The sequence below is a fragment of the Patiria miniata genome, unplaced genomic scaffold, assembly GCF_015706575.1.
Source record: "Patiria miniata isolate m_02_andy unplaced genomic scaffold, ASM1570657v1 HiC_scaffold_3, whole genome shotgun sequence".
NCBI classification, from domain to species: Eukaryota; Metazoa; Echinodermata; class Asteroidea; order Valvatida; family Asterinidae; genus Patiria; species Patiria miniata.
This window is the reverse complement of record NW_024037069.1, coordinates 31,102,866-31,123,570: the sequence shown is the minus strand read 5'-3', so window position 1 is coordinate 31,123,570 and position 20,705 is coordinate 31,102,866. Positions and strand designations below refer to the sequence as shown.

Here is a 20,705-nt window from a genome sequence, read left to right as displayed (position 1 = left end):
TTCAATGGGGGCGCTGTTCAAATCCGACGGTTATTAACACTATATTACAGAATTGTGTACATATACCCCCTAACTAAGCTGGCTCTGTCCGTATTTTGTGTACAGGCGGACGTTATTTCCAGTATAAATGTTTCTGGTGTCACAGCGGGGGGGGGGGGGGGGGGGGGGGGTTCGCACGATTTTTATTGAATTTCTATGAAGAAAAAAAAAGGAAGAGCCGGGGGTTTTGACCCTCCCCCCCCCCCCCTGATCCGCGCCTGCTATGAGATTCAGAAATAATGCTCTGCCAGACATTCAGAATGGGATGCTTACCCTTCTAGCACTACAGCTATGTAAGGTAGTCCTGGTGCCGCTTGAGCTTCCTCGTAAGATCGATGGATATCAGGGTGATACAAAACATCCGGATCCTTGCCCTCAATAACTTCATCATCATTCAGTCGAATGATGGTCAACTCCACGCAGCTACTCAAACATTGATGCGAACATTATTTTTAGTGATATTATTATTTTTAGCGAATTAGTGATAAATAAAACAGATTCATACTGAGTCAATGTAAGTAGATGTCCCGACAACAACAAAAGTGGTTCTTTATTTTCGGAGTATTTTTTCTGGAAATTTATTTAAAATACAAAATAGAAACGCATATCAGCCGGGGTTTCAGCTACCTTTTCTTGGCGGAGTGAACATCTTGATTAATAACGTTGGAATAAGAAGGTGGACAACAGTCAAAAATAGAATTTGTTTGCTTTCAATCATTATCTGATAGAAGTTACAGGTATGCGAGTGGACGAGAAGCCCTCTTAGTTTAGAACTCACCTGATGGGTCCGTTTCGTTGACTAACCGGTCCAGCTTTCATCGTGAAAGTGCTGTCTGTGATCTGATTCTCGGAGGAGTCGGACACCATCGGTTGTTGTAGCTCAGCGGGAACTGTGTTTTGGGGAAATTCAATTAATATTGCAAAGTAAAAAAAAACCTCAAAACTAAAGTCCTGGAAAAGCAGTAGGTCTTTACTGTTTTTCAAATATATCGCTGCTTTTCTTTAACAATTTATTTCAAAACTGATCAATCATTGGGACAGTTGTAACTTGTCTCCTAAAACTATACACAGTAACATACAGTCACTCTCTCAACACAAAACATATTCCATGATGATCGCTACGGATATACCTGCTCGCGGTGAATCACACGTCAAATCGGTCTCCGTACTGACAGCTCCCTCACCGGCTTGAGTAGAGGCACGGACTTCAAATCTGTACCGAGTGTAGACAGTCAAGTCGACCTTTCTGACAGAGTACGATCTTGAAGTCACATTGGTGACAACGAAGTCAGACTTTTCCAAATCAGGGATTTCATCCATGTTTTCTGTTCCAGCGTCTGGGAACAGGTACGCATTACGGAAAATCTAAAATAAGAAAACCAAAAACAAAACTGACGTTTAATCATAGACCTCTACTGACGAAGTTGCTTTATTTGCTTGCCTGAAAACATATCTTGGACGGAAATCAAGCTGAACATCGCTCGAGACGCGCTAGCGAATCAGCACCTACAACACACCGCTCGTAACTGAATGAATACTTTACCAATTCAAATAGCCATCTTCGCTGGCCAGGGTACTTCATTGGCAAACGGGGTCCAAATTTTCACTACATTGTATTTTGAAACTCGTCGTCAGCCAATCAGATTGTCACCCAATCAGATTGTTCAGATTGTCTTCTGAACCAACGCTTCTTCACAAAACACATTAAATTTTGTCACAAAAAAATACTTTCCAATTTACCACTCAACCATGCAAAACTTCAAACAACACTTCTGTCTTATCTGATTGACAGATTATGTACCCTCACTTTTACCTATTTTCGTTGCTAAACAATGGCAGGGTAATAATTTGCTCTTGCAACTAATACGATTCGTCATACCTTGTAGGAAACAATGATGCCATTTTCGTGTTCAGGTGGATCCCACGTGAAGATGCATGTGTCTCCTTCATTGTCCAGAAGAACGTTAACAGGTGCTGATGGAACTGGAATTCAAGCATGAATATTAAAAAGAAAATAGTCAGAGGGATCTACAACATCACACATTTAACTTTAGACTGATCAGGATAGCGCCCCTTAAACATAGACATTGACAAGCTGGGGACCCGCCAACGTAGGGCCGGCTGGATAGCTCAGTTGGTAGAGCACGGTGTCCCGGAAGTCGCAGGTTCAAACCCCGCTCCATCCATTTTCCCAGTTCAACATTTAAATTATTACAATACACCTTGTCAGTTTCCCTTGTGGTTTATTTTATTACATGAAACTTAAGGCATAATTTGCGGTTCTTACCACTCTGTGCAGTCTTGTGTGCAATCATTTGAGAATCAGCTCCCTTCAGCTCATTGCTTCTTTCCACGTTGAATGCCGTCACAAAAATAGTGTAGTCTCGGTACGGACTCAATTCACTCACGACCAGAGATAAGGGTGCAGGGTTTCCTGGTCCAGGGGCTTAGATGAACAGAATATGCATGAATGAATAATTACTAAATTCCTGCGCTAATTATGTCGGATCACTTGATAATAAATTTAAAAACAAAAACAGCCCAGACAAATGTTTAAGATGAAGGGTTACTTAAGAACAACTTAAACTCCCTCAGCCCACTGAGATATAGCCTTTGGGGTGACTTCTGAAACAAACTTGTAATCCATAGACCCCTACACCGTATCTTTACCTCATGAGATAACTTTTGGATCATGCCAGATGTTGGGTCTAAGTAATGAATGAAACGATATAGCTAGTTAATGGAATTTTGACCAATCATTCAAACAAACTGATGAAAACAAACAAAAACCAAATCTCAAACCATTATGAAAACATGAAGATGTTTGAGTGCAAGTTAATTATCTCACTTCGGTGTGACTTTGGCTCATCAAATGCGGAGTCAACTGTTACAACGTAGTAAGCAATAGTGCCTCTCTTGATTACAGGTGCATCCCACTCCACAGTGAGAGAGCTCGAAGTAATCGCTGTCACTCGGACATTCTCTGGGGCATCAGGTGCTAAATACAAAATAAATTTGAAGAAAGGTTTACTTAAAGATAAAAAGTAACCTTACTGTTGCCATTTGCATTAAGACATGCATGTATGTATTCAGTACGTTTTAGACCAATGACATATGAAAGCTAACAAAATTCACAGCTGATAAGGCCTGTTTTAAAAAAAGGATATAAAACAATTTCAAATATAAGGAATAAAACAGGATATAAAACAATTACAATTATAAGCAAAAACAAAAGTCTTATTAGAAAATCAAACCTGCTTTAGCAATCATGTCAAATTATGTAAAAAGAAAGGTCTACGCTTTGCCTTGCAAAGTTTAAAAACAGTACCTATTTTTTCACTTATTATCAGTCAGACCTGATTCTTACCTGCCTGTAGAGTTCTAATTGGGTTTGGTAGCATTACTTCCAAGCCTACACCAGCTCTGTTCCGACAGATTACCCTGACTGGGTAATCAGTATACGCATCGAGGTTTGTAATGCGTCGTGATAGTGGTGGCTCCTCAGCGAATGCCCCAAGTGTCCAATCAGGACGTCCAGGTTTTCGGTAATCCACCTTACACATGAATGGCAGAGCATTACCATCATAACTGACTCTCCAAGTGACCTCGACTTCTGTGGCACTAACGGCCGTGGCATCAACATTATCTACCTCAGGAACCTCTGTAAGTAAGATTGAGAGATCATTGTTATTGTCACAACTGAATTTCTGATTCAAGAGAATTGAAAGTGCATCATTACACTTTAAAGACATGCACATGTTGACATGTATATCATTCAAATAATTAAACACAAAATGGACAAATCCTAGTAAGCAACATTTTAATTCATTTTTTGGAAGAGGCTGTCCCAAATGATGGTTTCTGCTCTCTGTTCATTTAGATTCAAAGAAATAACCCAGTAGCTTTTAGTAAAGTGCTGGAAATAGATACTTTTATTCTGTGCCATTCACAAAAAGTACTGCATTACTTCTTTAAATCTAAGTGAGTGGAGGGCATTCATCCCGTTCAATATTATTTGAAAACATTCCCAGTGGAGAGTATTTTTTCCCTCTCGCTGCACAGTGTGATTCGAAATATACATTTAAACGAGCAAAACAATCCCTCCTTTGAGATATTTGAATGCATCTACTCATCTCACTTACCGATAACAATAATGGCAGCCTCCCTTCGATCTTTATCCTGAGTAAGACTATTCGAAGTCTCACAGATATAAGTTCCATTATCAACTCGGGCAAGATTCAGCACACTCAGTGAACTAGTCAGACGTTCTTGGCCATCAACCGATAAAATGGAATACTTAGGATCAGTAGCCTCTATGACTGCATTGTTCTTATCGTACCATGTGATCACAGGTCTTGGTCGAGCATTTACTACGCAGTAGACAGTTGCAGTTTCTCCTAATTTACCCTCGGTGCTCTCATTTAGTGATATGATGCGCCCAGGTCCTACAAGAGCAAGGGCACACAGTTAAAGACACAACGTTTGGGTATTATGTCTACTTTTATTTCCATAATGTGTTTTCCAGATTTCCAAAATATGTTTTCCAACTAAAAGAAAAGTCAGCATTTATTGCGTATTTGTTCACACTTGTTCCTGTTTCATCTGTGGATAGTTAAAGTGTTCTTTTTCCTAAGGAGTTGTTGACCAAAAAGGACAAATAAAGACCAGGAGAGCTGGTCCATGAATGCATCAAGCAGTGTGGTATTTATCAGACAGGCTATTTACATGCAACCAAGGTTCTATTCAATTTTAACAACAACTCGTCCGAAAAAAGTCTACCAGTTAGACCAGGAAATTGGGTTATAATTATTAGGGATACATAATGATAGTGATTGACAGTATTAACTTACCAAGGACATCTAATTCAAATTCATCTGAATCTGACAATCCAACTCCATTTATCACCGTTGTCGCTGTACATGTATATTTCCCACTGATGGCTGGGCTGATGTCATGTACGATGATCTCATACAAACCCTCCATTATCATACTGGCAGTCTCTGATGTTCCGTCAGGATTGGTTATTATCACGGGATTCGCAGGATCCAGATCTCCTGAAGGTAGATTGACTTGACACCGCAGTGAAGCGTTATCAACAGCAGCTGTGTCCAAGACTGGTTCCTCGGTCACAGATAATTCTACGTCCAGGTAATCTGCACGGAGGTTCATGGAAGTAATGATTGATTAGACATGTATATGTCCATGACGAAGTACTTTATCCATTATGTATGAAGCCCGGGAAGGGACAGGGTGGAATTTTTTTTTTGGAACTTCCTAATTCGTTCGCACGAATTACTAATTCGTTCGCACGAATTACTAATTCGTTCGCACGAATTACTAATTCGTTCGCACGAATTACTAATTCGTTCGCACGAATTACTAATTCGTTCGCACGATACTAATTCGTGGGAACGAATTAGTAATTCGTTCGAACGAATTACTAGGGCTAATTCGTTCGCACGAATTAGTAATTCGTTCGCACGAATTAGTAATTCGTGGGAACGAATTAGTAATTCGTGCGAACGAATTAGAAATTCGTGCGAACGCATTGGTAATTCGTGCGAACGAATTAGTAATTCGTGCAAACGAATTAGTAATTCGTGCGAACGAATTAGTAATTCGTGCGAACGAATTACTAATTCGTGCGAACGAATTACTAATTCGTGCGAACGAATTACTAATTCGTGCGAACGAAATAGCAAACTCCAAAAAAAAATTCTACCCTGTCCCTTCCTGTGCTTCTTAATTATGACCAATTCTCAGCATTATTTGCATTTTAAAATCCTATATAAAAAATTACCAATCTAAAAGCTGGCACCAAATCAGTCAACATTTTGCCGTATATCCGGTGTGGCAGCATTACCAACATAGCACATTCCCTATTATGAAAGTATTCACTGAAACAATTCTCTGCCAAAGGCGGACCGGGGGACCAACGAGGGGCAATGGCCCCCAAAAACGAACCCTTTTTTTTTTTTAAGTGACGTTGCCATAAAAGCGAGCACTGCGTACGCTACCATCTTTCTCAAAATAATGTTCGTTAAAGTGGTAAGAAATTGCCTCAGACCGCACCACAGGGCATCTAGAATCAAAAAAAGAAATCCGGGCCCTGAGGCGGGCCCCGAACCCCACGCCGTAAATTTTTTGGACCAACTTTTTGGGGGACCAAACAAATTTTGCCCCCCAAAAAATTGGGTTCTGGATCTGCCCTTGTTCTCGGCCATTATTATCGATTCTCCTTTTCAATTTTATCAGAAATAAAAAAGGCTCAGACATCAAGATAGTATTAATTGGAGAAGTGAAAGTAAATTGTACTAAATGTACATCTTTCTTACCTTTGTCGCATACAGCATTTGTAAACCCAGGAGTACAGGTGCATGCACCATTCACGTTATTACAATCTGCGCCTTGTATGCATGTGCAGCGTGACAAACATCCAAGTCCAAAGAAACCATCAGCACATTCTAGGATAAAATACAAACAATAGCAAATTGTTAAAACTGTTATTTTACTATTCACTGTAAGTAATACACCCCCATCTCTCCCCAATTTAACCTAGAAAATATCAAACATTGACCAAAAATGTCTTGACACTATTTGCTTTGTTTGTGCTGGTCCCAGAGGGAAAGCCTGCAGTCCTATTGTACCCAACTGACTGACTGACTATCACTTGTGACTACTTCTGGTTGTTGGTTTGTGAAGAGAGCCTGGCGGTGCTATTGTGTAGGATTACCTTGTAACAGGCTTAATCCAGTCCACTGTGTAGACCAGATGCATCAACAGACTACCAGCGAATACCCATTCTGCATCACTTGAATGGGATATGGTTTGCTATGGGATCAGCTTTACTAGGCTTTCCCTGGTCTAGTTTTAGTATCAGAACAGCATCTTCCATAGATGTTTCACAAATTGCAGTTTCAAGTGAAACAGGAACCTAACCCATTATCACTTGTATTACACTGTAGTATATACTGTATCTTTGATGAATTCAGAAAACCATAGAGTGGTATTAGGAGTAATTGGCAGGGTGCTTCACTACGGCACAGGGAATAATGGGTTAAAGTTTCAAGGCACTTTAAGAAAGTATTTTTCAAATGATTACTTTTCAACTGATTGCATGACGTCACGGTGCATGAAGCTATGCAAAAGTTAGCATCAACATCCAGTGCATACATTACTTTACACAGACACTTAATAATTATTTTTGGAAGTCATTATCATTTCATTCATGCTTTGTTAATATTTGACTTTACTATGGATTGTTTCCTTTTAGATCACCCATACCTGTGCACGTCACTCCACTACCAGTGTAGCCAGCTGTACACGTGCACAGAAAACCTCCATCTATGTTTGTACAGTTTGCAAAGGTGTCACAATTATCTCTATTCATCACTGCAGAGCATTCATCGAAATCTATCAATGGAAAGAAAAATAAACAAGATAAATGCAACAATGAGATATACATTATTTGTTTTGGTCCAATCATTTTAAAAATGACCCAAAACAGGAAAAGTGATGTAAAACTATTAAATTAAAATGTAACTAACAGACTGACACACAAGTTCAATTAATAAAACAACAGTTGGTCACTAATACAGTAGTGTTTAGGCCGTGTCTGAATTACTTCGCCACGGTTTGAAATAACACACATAGGTCTAGGGAAAGTAGCTGCTGGACTACTCCCCATAGACCCGTAGACTTGTGTGTTATTTAGCCATAGCAAAGTACTTTGCACGCCGTCATAGCATGTGAAGGTCACAAAAATTAATTTCATTTTCAGCAGGGGAAAAAACGGCGATTGTAATTCCTAGAACTTATACAAAAAAGAGAAAAGGTTACATTTTGGCCATATGATAGCTACACCAGTACTAAAGCACATTGTTCAATTGGTATTCTATACCTATAACGGTGACTGTGAATGCACAGTTAATCAGAGCCATATTGCCAGCAGCATCTCTTGCTATACATGTGACATCCGTATCACCAATCCTAAAGGCGTGATTGGTTGATGGTGTACACGTCACAGTAGGAGCTATTCCTGTAGTATCCGTGGCTGTAGGAGTGGTCCAAGTAACTGAAGTTGATGTCATACTTTCAGGATCCGCAACTTGAGCATCTGGTGACCTACAGGTGTTGGGATCAAAGACGGGAGGAGTAGTGTCTGTGAATAAAAAAGGATGTTTCATTAAAAAGCAATTTCATTTACTTTATTTATCGTTTTCAGATCATCTATAACGAAAAGTTACTAAATCATTGGACTTACACACTAAACTCGGTGAAATACAACACAAACTGTGAGGTAAAAGCACACACCATTTTCCGTGAGCTTGAAAAGGTAGTTTCTCCACATTATTAAGGTATAAGAAAAAACAATGTGCTATGAGAAAAAAACAACATTTGCGAAAGCAATGTTTGGAAGGTTTTCTCGCCAGATATAGGGTCATATGTCCATAATTACGACTGAAAGACAGCACTTTTTCTGAATGACCAGAAATGTTCCAGTTCTGAGGGGAGATATCGGGTGACAATTACAATTTCAAAAGGTGGATTCTGTTAATCATATGTTTACAATTCTCCATTTCTGCTACGTGAAGATATTGGACATTGGATTCATGATCAGATTGTCTTCTATTTAGGAATGTAACAGACAACATGTACATGTTTTCATACCTGAGCAAGTATGATCATCCATGTTAGGTTTACTGTAGCCATTGTTGCATGTACATGAGAACCCTCCATCTTCATTACTACACTCAGCATTGACACAATCATGACGACCAGGTGAACCCACTGAGGCAGTGCACTCATTGAAATCTGCAAGAAAAACAATTTAACCAACATTCTATATCACATAGAGAAGATAATAATTAAAGCGTGTTGTACTCAAACCTGACATTAATCTCAACAAATTTAAGAATTGCATATTGACATTTACATGTTCTTACAACATGCAAAGTCTTTCCTTAACATCAAGAACATCTTTCAAATACATTCATTGCACTCCTCTCCCAAAACTTCAAACCTCCAGGATAATTATAAACATACCCGTAACAGTCACAGTAAATGTACAGTCAGGTGTGGCCTTATTTCCAGCAGCATCTGTTGCTGTACATGTGACAGGTGTCTGACCAATCACGAAGTCTGTTCCTGAGGCCGGTGTGCATTCCACAGTAGGAGCAACATTGGTAGAATCAGTGGCTGTAGGATCGGTCCATGTTACCATGGTAACCATGCTTCTGGGATCAGCCACACGAGATATTGCTTGAGGACAAGAACCGGGTGTAAATACTGGAGGCTCAGTATCTATAATAAAAAGAGGAATAAACAGTATATCAATTATATCTTTTAATTAAAAAGGAATATAGACATGCAAGATGGAATAGTGGATGATGTCAAGTAACTAGCTCATGAAAGCCAGCGTGTGTGGGACAGGGTTGGTTTGCGCATTTCAGAATGGGCATACAATTAAAGTGTTGTCACAGATTGACACACCCCTGAATAATTATATATATGCGCACTGCAGAGACATGAGGTCAACACAACCATTAAGATACAAACTAACAAGTCGCGCTTAATGAATAAGATGTGTTTTACTTATTTTTAAATGGAGTGAAAGTAAAACCTAAAAAACTAACTGATTGACCAATACCTGTGCAAGTATGATCATTCATGTTGGGTTTACTGTAGCCATCGTTGCATGTACATGAGAACCCTCCATCTTCATTAATACACACAGCATTGACACAATCATGACGACCAGCTTCCATTGAGGCAGTGCACTCATTAAAATCTGAAATGGATCAATAAAAACATGACGGGAAACAAAAAAGAACAGGAAAACATTTGCCAAATAAGTTACATATATCACTGAATTATTAACAATGTGCTAAGCTATTTTCTGTTCCAATATTAGGCTACATAATAAGAGTGATTTGCCAACCAACATATCTTTACGGAGTTATATTAGTCTTTGTACCGACTCCCCCCCCCCCCCAACAGATATGAAGAGAGAGTTGAGAAGACCACTTTGAAGGACGTTTGAACTTATAACACCTCGCCCACAGATTCTGTGTCTTGATTGGGCGAGAGCGAGTCACATGATACTTTCTATTTTTGCTATCTTTTTGTGCACAGCCAAAAGTACTATACCCGTAGTAACCAAAGTACTATACCATTAGCAACCAAAGTACTATATCCCCGGCGCGGTATTTGTGTGCAAATGCATGCTGGTGTGCGCGTTGCGCGTAGCGCACTTTGTTCCAAAGAGAGCGCGCCGCAGAGTTGGGTTCAAACATTTCGTAAAGGGGTAGTTTGGAAGAGAGAAATACATTCTCCACCAATTTTGTATTGAAATTGAAGTTTATTTCAACTGTGTTCAGATTTAAATAATTTAAAATATTAAAACCAAGCAGAATCTGTGGGGGAAGTGTTATAAAACAAATATTGAATGCTTTATCTCGTGGTGAAGTAAAACTAGCCTCCCTCGGTGATCCATGGAGCATTCTATTTTCCCTCGGCGATGTCCATGGATCACTTCGGGAGGCTAGTTTTACTACACCACTCGAAGCATTCAATATTTGTATAATATTACCATTGGTACATGATGCACACATGCTGATATTCTTTGCAACTTAAGTGCACAAACCAATCTGCATACATGCAGCGTGTCCCTCCCACTAGGACTCTCAAAAGTAGTCACAAAGCATTATCTACTCAGGCACGTAGCCAGGGTTTTGTTTGCTTGTTGCAAACTTAAAGTTTCATTCCGTTAATCTATTTTAATCATTCCGATTTTGCTTCTCTGAGCGTCCTGATTTTCCTGTTAGAATCTCTAGCCCGTTGCATTCTGCCACTCTGCACTCTCCTGGTTACGCTACTGCATCTACTGCACACACACAAATGTTATCTAAAAATCTAAGATTAACGTCTTACCCGTGATGATCACATCAAATGAACAGTCTCGTGTATTTCCAGCAGAATCCGTAGCTGTACATGTGACTCTATGGGTGCCAATTTGTAAATCTCGTCCAGATGGTGGATTACATACAACATTTACTGATCCACCGTCAACAACATCAGATGCCATGGGATCGGTCCAGGTTACAGTTGTTGTGGTACTTCTTGGGTCGGCAAATCGATTGATGTCTGCTGGGCACTGGGTATCAAAGACTGGAGGATCATCTGAAAAGTTGAACAGAAATTCAATTAAACTTTACCCCGAGCAATTGATCAGAGGAGAAAATGGAAGTAACAATGTGCAACACATATCAGAAAATCTGAAAATGGAAATATAGCTTTAGGTCAAATTAAAGAAACTGGAAACTGAAGTACTGAATTAAATATCAACAAAAAGCAATAATTTTTTCAAAGACTGCGAAGTTTACTACATATATTACTATTTCTGTAAAACAGAGCAAAGCAAGAAATAGACTTCATGTTGCAAGTCCTACTTGGAAGTAGGAACATCAACCTTTGATTAGAGCACTCGAAAACCTGTAATTCTCTCAAATAATAAAGGGGGTTAAGAGAAAGACGTTACAAAAGCTTAGCTATTTGTGTTTTTGAATGGACAAAGAATTGTCCAACTGTCCTCCCTGTAAGTACCTATACACATTGTTGCATCTCCGCTAGATTGACTATAGCCAGCATTGCAAGTGCACGTAAAGCTTCCTGCGGTGTTGGTGCATTGAGCGTTGGTGCAAGGTGATGGCTGGCATTCATAAATGTCTAATAGCCACAGAAGAAGAGGGATCAAATGTTACATGACAGTGCAACTTGCCCAAATTTTTAAGCAAAAAATATACATCTGAACAATATGTGTGGGAAGATGTGATATGGAAGAACAGGAAAAGGTTCAAGTTGATGGGGTTGTAGTTAAAAATGAAGCTACTGCAGTGTGCATTCAAACAGCATGCTATTTAGGTGCAGCTAAGGTGTTCATTGGATCTATGCTTTTTTTGGTCTCTAAAATGCAGCAAAAATTAAGCAGTGGTTGTTGTTCTGTGGCAAAAATGAGACAGATTTTAATCAGAACGAAATGGATGGTCAAAAAAAGGAAGAGATTTCTGACTATTGTGCAAATTGCATCATTCTACCTTCGCATGTCTTCCCATCTCCATTGTTATTACTGTAGCCGGCATTACAGTTGCAGTTGTAGTCTCCATCTGTATTCATGCAGACTGATATACTTTCATCGCAAGTATGGCGGTCAGAGTTCGTTGCAGTGCACTCATTAAAATCTGACAAAATAATTCAAAACAATATTAAAACCAATGTCATATCACTGTATGCAATCCAGGTTTTAGACCATTATACATGTTATATTAGACCAAAAGGAGGATTACAACAAATGTAAAGTCAACCTCGTTCCCCGTGGGTATGATCTTGCTGCGCCATGTTGTTTCCCATCATGCCTTGTGCCATCATAACCCCTGGCTTTGTCTCATTTAATTGTGTCAGAATATGGCACATTATAATAAGGGCTGCAGTCAATCCGTTTAACGTGCGACGCCATCTTTAAAATGTTCAACATTGTGTTTTTTGAAGAATCAATTCCTTCAAACATGAAATTTCGATGTCGCATTACTTAGCAAGGATTTATATTACATGTACTTACCTCTGTCGTCCCTTTACAACACAAGATAGAGGGTTTTTTGGCCAAAAAAAATCATCCATAATCCAAATCGTACAGGCATCGCTCAGTTTTGAAAAAATATTCGTAAGTGACGTGACGGGCAGGAGATAACGCGCGGGTGCGAAGTCTTTGAAATACGTGCGCAGTATGCTCTGAATAGCCAGTCAGAGTCATTTACGTAATCATCCACGGCCATGGGTTAGTAAAGGCACGAAGGAACGCGCATGAACCCATGGAGTCGGGCTGATGTAAAGTATAAATGGTAATTTTTTTAAGGACTGATTTTTGAAAGTTGTTATTTTAGATTAAAGACAACAATGTGAAGATTACCAAAAAAGGGTTGACATGTTGCAGTCCTGAAGCATAACTCAGGAGTTCTTGGGATATAATCTCACTCATGTCCTTCAAAACTGAATTAGAAGCATTCTAATTCAAAAGGTGAAATTAAGTAATCAGTTACTTATCGTCGGCTGGATTTTTTCTTGCAATATCTCATTGGAAAGCTTATAACTAATGTAATGCTAGAAAATGATCAATTCAATTTGAAAATGTATTGTTCAGGGGTTGCCATACCCAAAAAACATGTATATACCAACTTTAAAACACTATTAACAAACTACTTATTATATTACATTACATTGTACCTTCAACAGTCACAGTAAATGTACAGTCAGGTGTGGCCATATTTCCAGCAGCATCTGTTGCTGTACATGTGACAGGTGTCTGACCAATCGTGAAGTCCGTTCCTGAGGCCGGTGTGCATTGCACAGTAGGAGCAACATTGGTAGAATCAGTGGCTGTAGGATCACTCCATGTTACCATGGTTTCCATGCTTCTAGGATCAGCCACTTTAGTTCTATCAGACGGACAGGAATTGGCCGTAAATACTGGAGGGTCGTTATCTATAACAATTAAAAGAGAAATAAATGTTATGTTGATTTTGTCTTGCATTTATCATGAATATTGACTTCAAGACAGAACGATGTGGCTACAATCAGCCACACCAGATGTTGATGACGGACAGGAATTGGGTGTGAATACTGGAGGGTTGGATCTACGAAAATAATAACAATATAATACTCAATATAAAGGCATCAAACAGATTTAAATTGCAAGTAATTTTTAAATGCACATGTAAATAAACTTTTACTTTTCCTGATTACATTTTGTTAGAAAAGGAATAATGTTACATCCACATATTACATCAGCCTTCGTAAGCATTGGTTTACTGACTTAGTTTACTTAGAATTTAAGAAATGGGAAAATTAGGTGCTGCCAAGAGCGTTTGTAGTGAATCTGTAATTAAACATTTGTGATTGTTTTATTGTAGAGTAAGTATATACTACAGCAAGTCAAATTCTCCCCATGGTTGAGAAAATAGCAATATTGAATGTACATGTATAATGTGTCTTCTTTGACTGAATAAGCCTCTGCACTGATGACATCACACTTTTGTGTGCTCTCCTAAGGTGCTCAATGGACCGTGGGCCCCCACTGACTCAGTAAACGAAGTGTGACCTCCTCAGTGCAGAGGCTTATTAGGTTTTTAACTTTCTGAAAATGTCAAGAATATCCTCCACTCGAACAGAAAAAGTTCAAATCACATAGCACGGTGATTTGTTTACCATTAATTATTGATGGTAAAAAAATCACCGTGCTATGTGATTTGAACTGTTTCTGTTCGTTCAAATCACATACCATTTGAACTGTTTCTGTTCGGCATAGGGGAGGAAATTCTTTACATTTTCAGAAAGTTAAAAACCTAATAAGCCTCTGCACATATACATGTATGTATGCCTCTAAACACATACCGGGTACTAATAAAGGCATACATACTGTACATGTACAGAAAGGTTTGGGATGATAGTGAATAACAGGCAGGGCTATTTTTAGTCCGTGAGACGAGAGGCCGAAAACGCTTTAGTTTTCGAGATACGCTATCTGTTCCGCCAAATTTTATAAAACTTTCTAGACATGTAGATTATAATGTACCATATCAAAAAGCTGTGTTCCCCGATCCACAGTTTGTTTGGGAATGGGAGAATTTGGGATAAAAACGCCGAAAATTCTGCATGAGAAAAAAACATAAAATACAGCGCCCTCTATTGACACATTCAGAAACATTTTCGCACACAATGAGCGCTTGCCAGATAATACCTCTTTCAAGTTCCCTTTGAAGATCATTACAGAACAAATTTGTTTAAGCTGTTGCCGAATGGCAGCATTCAGAAATTGAATTCGTTGATTATAAATCAATTAGACGAATTTAATTTTTTGACTAAAATGGTTTGGCGTAGACTAGACGAAATCGATACTCCGGTACGAAAACGTGTACTTGTTGTTTGAATTGCTTGAACTGAGTTTTATATTGTCACACAAAAGACGAAATTAAACATTGGAAGTGCACTAAATCGACAGTGATGGGCAAATATGAATAATAGAAACGTTTTAAAATAGCCAGGAAAACCTATATAATCTAATTTAATCCATTGATTGATTTATTTATTCTTTTTGTTGGGGATTTAAACCTGCACAGTTGTTACCCACACAAGAAGAATGGTACAGGTTTTCCCGGCCAATTTCTTAAAATGTTCATTCACTTCTGAAAATCGGTCATTCAATTTCGTCTGAATTTGAGAATCGCTCTGAATATGCGTTTCAGTTTTGCTACCAGAGCATTCGATTCCATTTCAGTGCAATCAATCAAGTGATCGAGCAGCACTTTTCGTTTATGTCCATTCAGATTCGTTTACAAGAATTCTATTCGCTTTTAGAGGGCGATTTCAAACTTTCACCATTTTATTTCACTTTTAGTTTAATGCAGGCGCGGTTCTACGGGGGGGGGGGGGCTGGGTGGGGGGGCTGTAGCCTGAAAAAATTCTGATCCACCGTGCTAGCCCCCCCCCCCAAAAAAAAAAAAACATTTGTTCTAGAACCGCGCCTGGTTTAATGCCATCGGCACCGGATACAATTAGTGGGTTTTTTTCATTAACCGTCAATCAAACTGGCATAAATGCTTGTTTGCGTAAATGCTTGCATATGCTTGCGTAAATGAATGCACAGGTAATGTAATTGACCGTCTGTTTCTCAAAACCAAATACACGGACAATGAAAACGATGAACTTTAGTTGAATTGAAATGGGATTCAAATTCACACAAAAACAAACGACCGATTTTCAGAAGTGAATGAACATTTCACGAAATTGGCCAGCAAATAAAAGCTATATTTAGATTACATAGGTTTGTTCAATCTGTACTGAATGAGCATTACTTGTTTATTTTGAACTATCCAAACAAGATTATGAGCACATGTACAGCCCGGATAATTGCTGTATAACATATCAAAAGTCTCATCAAATTGAAGGACCCACTTTTAGTTTGCAAACGTTTTTAAGAAATGAAAATTAATGTACCGGTATATTACCCTATTTTGAAGCTGTGAGCAAGCGTGGATCCAGAACACAATTGGAGGGGGGGCCCCAAAATATTTTGGTCCCCCAAAAAGTGGGTCAAAAAAATTACGGCGTGGGATTCGGGGCCCGCTTAAGGGCCCCGAATGTTTTTTGGATTCTAGATGCTCTGTGGTGCAATCTGAGACAATTTCTGACCACTTTAACCGATTTTTTTTTGAGGAAAAGACGGTGGTGTACTCATTGCCTGCCTTTATTGCGATGTCACATAAAAAAAAAAAAAAATTGGTTTCGTTTTTTTTTGGGGGGGGGGGGGGCATCAAATAACAACGTCGGCCAGAGTGAGAAATATTGATAAGTTCAGCAGAAGCAATGCTTGATCATCACACTCCACAATTGAGTTTACACACATAGCACGTATCATATGCATGTATTTGTATCTTATGCGTATGTGCATAACTGTTAAGCGACAACTTTAGACTTTGCAGAAAAGGCTTAGCATTCAGGGACCATCAGCGTTGGACGTTCAAAATCGCACTCACTAAAATCTGACAAAAGTAATTTATGGTTTATCCGAACAAAAATCATTCAAAATATTACAACCAATGTCATGTCAATGTATACAGTTTTTAGACAGTTACATGAGACTAAGGGAGAATTACAATAAAAAGGCAGTTTGTAGAAATAACCTTGTTTGGGGCAGATTTGAAATGTCATCATAGTTCATATAATTGACAATTTAAAGACTGCCAACAAAATACGTACTTTTGATTAACTACCATGGGTGCATAATTCCTGACATGTCAAGTTTCAGTCACAACCTTGTGATTCTTTCTTTTCTTTTTCTTCTAAAATTGTCACACAATGATGAATAAAAATGTTTGGCAGGGCTGTCAGGATTTAGATTTTGGAACTATTTCAGGGGCGGATCAAGGGGGGCTGTTGGGGCACACGCCGCCCCCCCCCCCCCTGTTTCCTTCAGAAAAAAAGCAAGATATAGATTATCTCGGTAGAAAGAGAACAATGCATTAATGATGCATCCACTTTAATATCCATCACCATTCTAGAATAGCACTTGTTGGGTGAATTGACTCGTTAATATTTAAAGAATTTGAAACGATTGCGCTACCAAGAAATAACAATTGTGAAATGACTAAACGTATTTGTGTGGATTTCATCTTGAAAAACCTTATTTCTCCCAATTTATGGGAGAGGACATGTTATGATAGAAGAATGAACTACTTTCCAACTTGTTAATTACGTGTCCCTCCCCTCCCCAGGCTACCGTTGTTTATCTCTGTTTGAGTTTCTTAAAAGCAAGAGTTGCAAGTTCAAGAAAAGATTTCTACATTGTTAGTACATTGAATGTAAGACTGTACGTGGCTCAGAGCAAGCCTAATGAAAAGACTACATCTGAACAAAGACGGCAAATCATGATAACAAAATGGAAAACATCAAATATCAGTTGAAGTTATACAGGGTGAGTAAAAATGTCCCTTTGGATGCGTTCTTGTCTCCCCAAAACACGGGAAGGGTTGCCAAATGTTTCTCTTCGGCCAACATTTGGTCTGGGTTTGGACCACAGCCTAAAACGGTCTGTGTAAGTTTCAGCCATGCATGATAAAGGATACAGGCCTTTCTTTGTGACTACCCAAGAACACTACCAACAAAATGTGTAGAATGGGCCTTTTGATATCAACATAATGGCAACAATGGGCCTCTGGACAGTGAAGGAAATAAAAGGAACAACAGAACAGGACATCAATTAATGAATTACATTTATTGAACAGTCTTTGGTCTATACCCAGATCGAATGTTGGCCGAAGGGAAACATACAGGGTGAGTCAATTAAAGCGGAACCCAAACCCCCCAAAAATATATATTTCATATTTAAAATATTATGTAGCGCCAAAAATAATAATAGCATTTAAACACAATGACCCTAAAACCGCTTTCCTCAAAAAATGCGATTTCAAGAATCGTCGTCACAATTGTCTTCAAATATCACCAGCGATAAAACCGCAGTTTAAAAGTAAAAAAATATTCAACAAAGACCTTTTGAAGGCCCGTCTTTTAAAAAAAAAAATTGGATTTTATAAATCATATTGCTTGCCTTACCAGGGTGTTAATAAAGATATTGTGTACTACAGTTGTTGACATTTGTTGAAACAAGTATTCTGTGGCATTATCTTTGTTGTTCCAAATAGTCAGAATACACAATAAATGGGGGCTTTTTGTCGAAACAGGTTTTAGGGTTATTGTGTTTAAATGGTGATATTCTTTGAACGGATTGAGCAATTTCATTAATTTTTCCTTCTAAAAGTAGCTTATGAAATTATCTTTTCCAGTCATTATTATTTTTGGTGCTACATATGTTTTAAATATGAAATATATTTTGGGGGGTTTGGGTTCCGCTTTTTTTTTACTCACCCTGTAGTTTGGTTACCTTTCCGATTTGGTGGGAGACAAAAACGTATCCAAAGGGACATTTCTTGTTCTCACCCTGTATTGCAGTAGGCCTATTGGACTCGATTCTTTGCTTATTAGGCCCTTGGTGCTTATAATTCAATTTTGTTTTAATGTGTTTGGTTTTGGTTTTTTATTAATTGTAATTTTACATGACCAATCTGCACTCTATATCCTTCGTCTCTCACCTTGACAATCCATTCCATTTCCAGTGAAGCCAGCATTGCATATACAGGTTCCAGCCCTACATGTTGCATCTTGATGGCAAGGTGCACATATCTGAGCTACATGTAAAGTTACCATACGAAAACTTCATTTACATATAGATGACTTTATACACAAAATGCAATTATATTGATTTGATTTTTTCCCAAAAAAAAACTCACCGTTTTCCTAAGTCTGTGTAGGCCTTAGCCATATGATCTGTTTGGTGGATAGAGAAGTTGATCTTGTGTGATTGAGAAGTGGTTTAAATATCCTGGAAGAGTACATTATTATTTTTTTTCTCCGACACTTTGTGACATTGCTCTTTTGCATCAATGTTCAAGTTCCTGTCATTAACCATAAAGGCCAATACAAGTATAGCCCGAAACCATTCCTGTCAGCAATGATGCTTATATTGAAGACGGAGTGAAATAGATCATACAGTATGTATTATGTCCAAAGGTTATGAACCCATCAAGTCAAACATTTTCACTTACCATAACTGCCTGATAGAAGAACACTTGTTAGACAAATCCACATGAACACAAGTGCCATGACTCACTAACAAAGCGTTACTGCTTCGTACAAATCAAACTTCAATTGCCACACGCAAGCATTGAAATTTACGAACGCTTAAACGAAGGAGAGGCCTATAGTCCAAAGCACAGTCCTTTGCACAGTCTTTCACTTCCTTATGTTATTTTGTACACATTGAAACTCGACAATTTCTTTTTTTTATTGTAAACCAATTTTATTTTCCCCTATTTCCTCATTCGTGAACCATTTGCCCACACGCAGTGACTGTTTGCATAGAAAGCCGACTGAAAAGGTTCGTGTGTTATTTGGCAAGGTCAGTGACGAATAATATATTTTGGATTTCTAGGTTTTGTTCCTAATCTCGTCGAACTAGTGAGGTCAAACCGTTGAGGGATGGTGCATCGCATTTGTAGGGAAGGTTAATGTGACTATCCGTGTATAGTTTTTTTCTGAGAAATTGACTCTTTGCATGAAGACAATTTCTGAAATCCTATTTTTTTTAATCGCCTTGTTATGGAAAGAAATTTCTCAGTGAAACCGTTTTAATTTATTTATTAATTCCTTTCCTTATCAGGGTATTCCCAAACAGATAAAAGCTGGTTTCCATTAGGCACCTGCATACTTAAACAAATGATTTAATAATGTTAAGTAAGGTTATACTCATAAGGAAAAGTACATTGATAAAACATACATCGAATATTATTATTTTCTATCTTTCAGAATTGTATTTGCGAGTCTATAACGATTTATTGTTGCGTGTTATTGTTTGATAAAATCTCTATTTTATCTCCTTTGTTTGTTTTTTTGGGTTTTTTTTCACTTAGGCCTACATTTTTAACGTTTTATAATTGTGTGTAATGTTTGCTCGCACGTCTATTTTATCTTTCTTGTTATTTTGGTTGGTTATATATTTTACCGTGTACATTTTAATTTTTCTTTTCTATACGTTAAATTTCAAATATTATCCTTTTTGTTTTACAGTTTACATGATTGCCTTAAGTTTTTGTCTTTAACTGATTACTTTTAAGTTTTTATCTTATTGTATACGGGAAGTGATTCAAGATGGTCTGTACAGTCTTTCCACAACCCATGACTTTGTCAAACTATTAATCATAACAAAAATTGACATCTATTTACAGATGCAGGTACATGTATCGCAGAAATATTAAAGAAAAGCAGTACATGGTACATATTTTAAACATTCAACTATAATAAAGCATGCATTACAGATCACGGGAAGGGCGAAAAGCCCACAAAAACTCTTCTGGGAAAAAAAACACGGGGAAAATCCCGATCCGGCTCCAACTTAATACCATGGCAACCAAGTATCAGCGCATTTTGAACTAAATATCACTCACTGATGGCTTTGCGTAGTTCTAATGGGAATGTACATAAGGAATTTATTGTTCTGAGTT

General features: G+C 38.2%; 1 protein-coding gene across 1 annotated transcript; it reads right to left on the bottom strand.

The window, feature by feature from the left end:
* Positions 1 to 308: 308 nt before the first annotated feature.
* LOC119736659 lies at positions 309 to 19,308 on the bottom strand. Its single transcript, XM_038210674.1, has 19 exons — positions 19,251 to 19,308; positions 18,738 to 18,833; positions 13,318 to 13,575; positions 12,135 to 12,278; positions 11,644 to 11,766; positions 10,972 to 11,220; positions 8,710 to 8,853; positions 7,940 to 8,200; positions 7,324 to 7,452; positions 6,375 to 6,503; positions 4,890 to 5,192; positions 4,182 to 4,484; positions 3,407 to 3,700; positions 2,888 to 3,037; positions 2,327 to 2,485; positions 1,919 to 2,022; positions 1,170 to 1,404; positions 818 to 929; positions 309 to 462 (listed from the first exon to the last, which is right to left on the bottom strand). Exons 1-19 carry the CDS (start codon positions 19,306 to 19,308, stop codon positions 309 to 311), a joined length of 3,405 nt encoding a protein of 1,134 aa, XP_038066602.1.
* Between the last annotated feature and the right edge of the window lie 1,397 nt (positions 19,309 to 20,705).

What these genes read in the sequence shown, in the direction of transcription:
- LOC119736659 (XM_038210674.1), bottom strand. Translation starts at nt 19,308, where the DNA reads ATGGCACTTGTGTTCATGTGGATTTGTCTAACAAGTGTTCTTCTATCA. An exon ending in ATTCACAGTCACCGTTATAG is followed by an intron (nt 7,453 to 7,939) that starts GTATAGAATACC and finishes TTCCATTGATAG; the next exon opens with ATTTCGATGAATGCTCTGCA. An exon ending in GGCTGCCATTATTGTTATCG is followed by an intron (nt 3,701 to 4,181) that starts GTAAGTGAGATG and finishes TCTTACTTACAG; the next exon opens with AGGTTCCTGAGGTAGATAAT.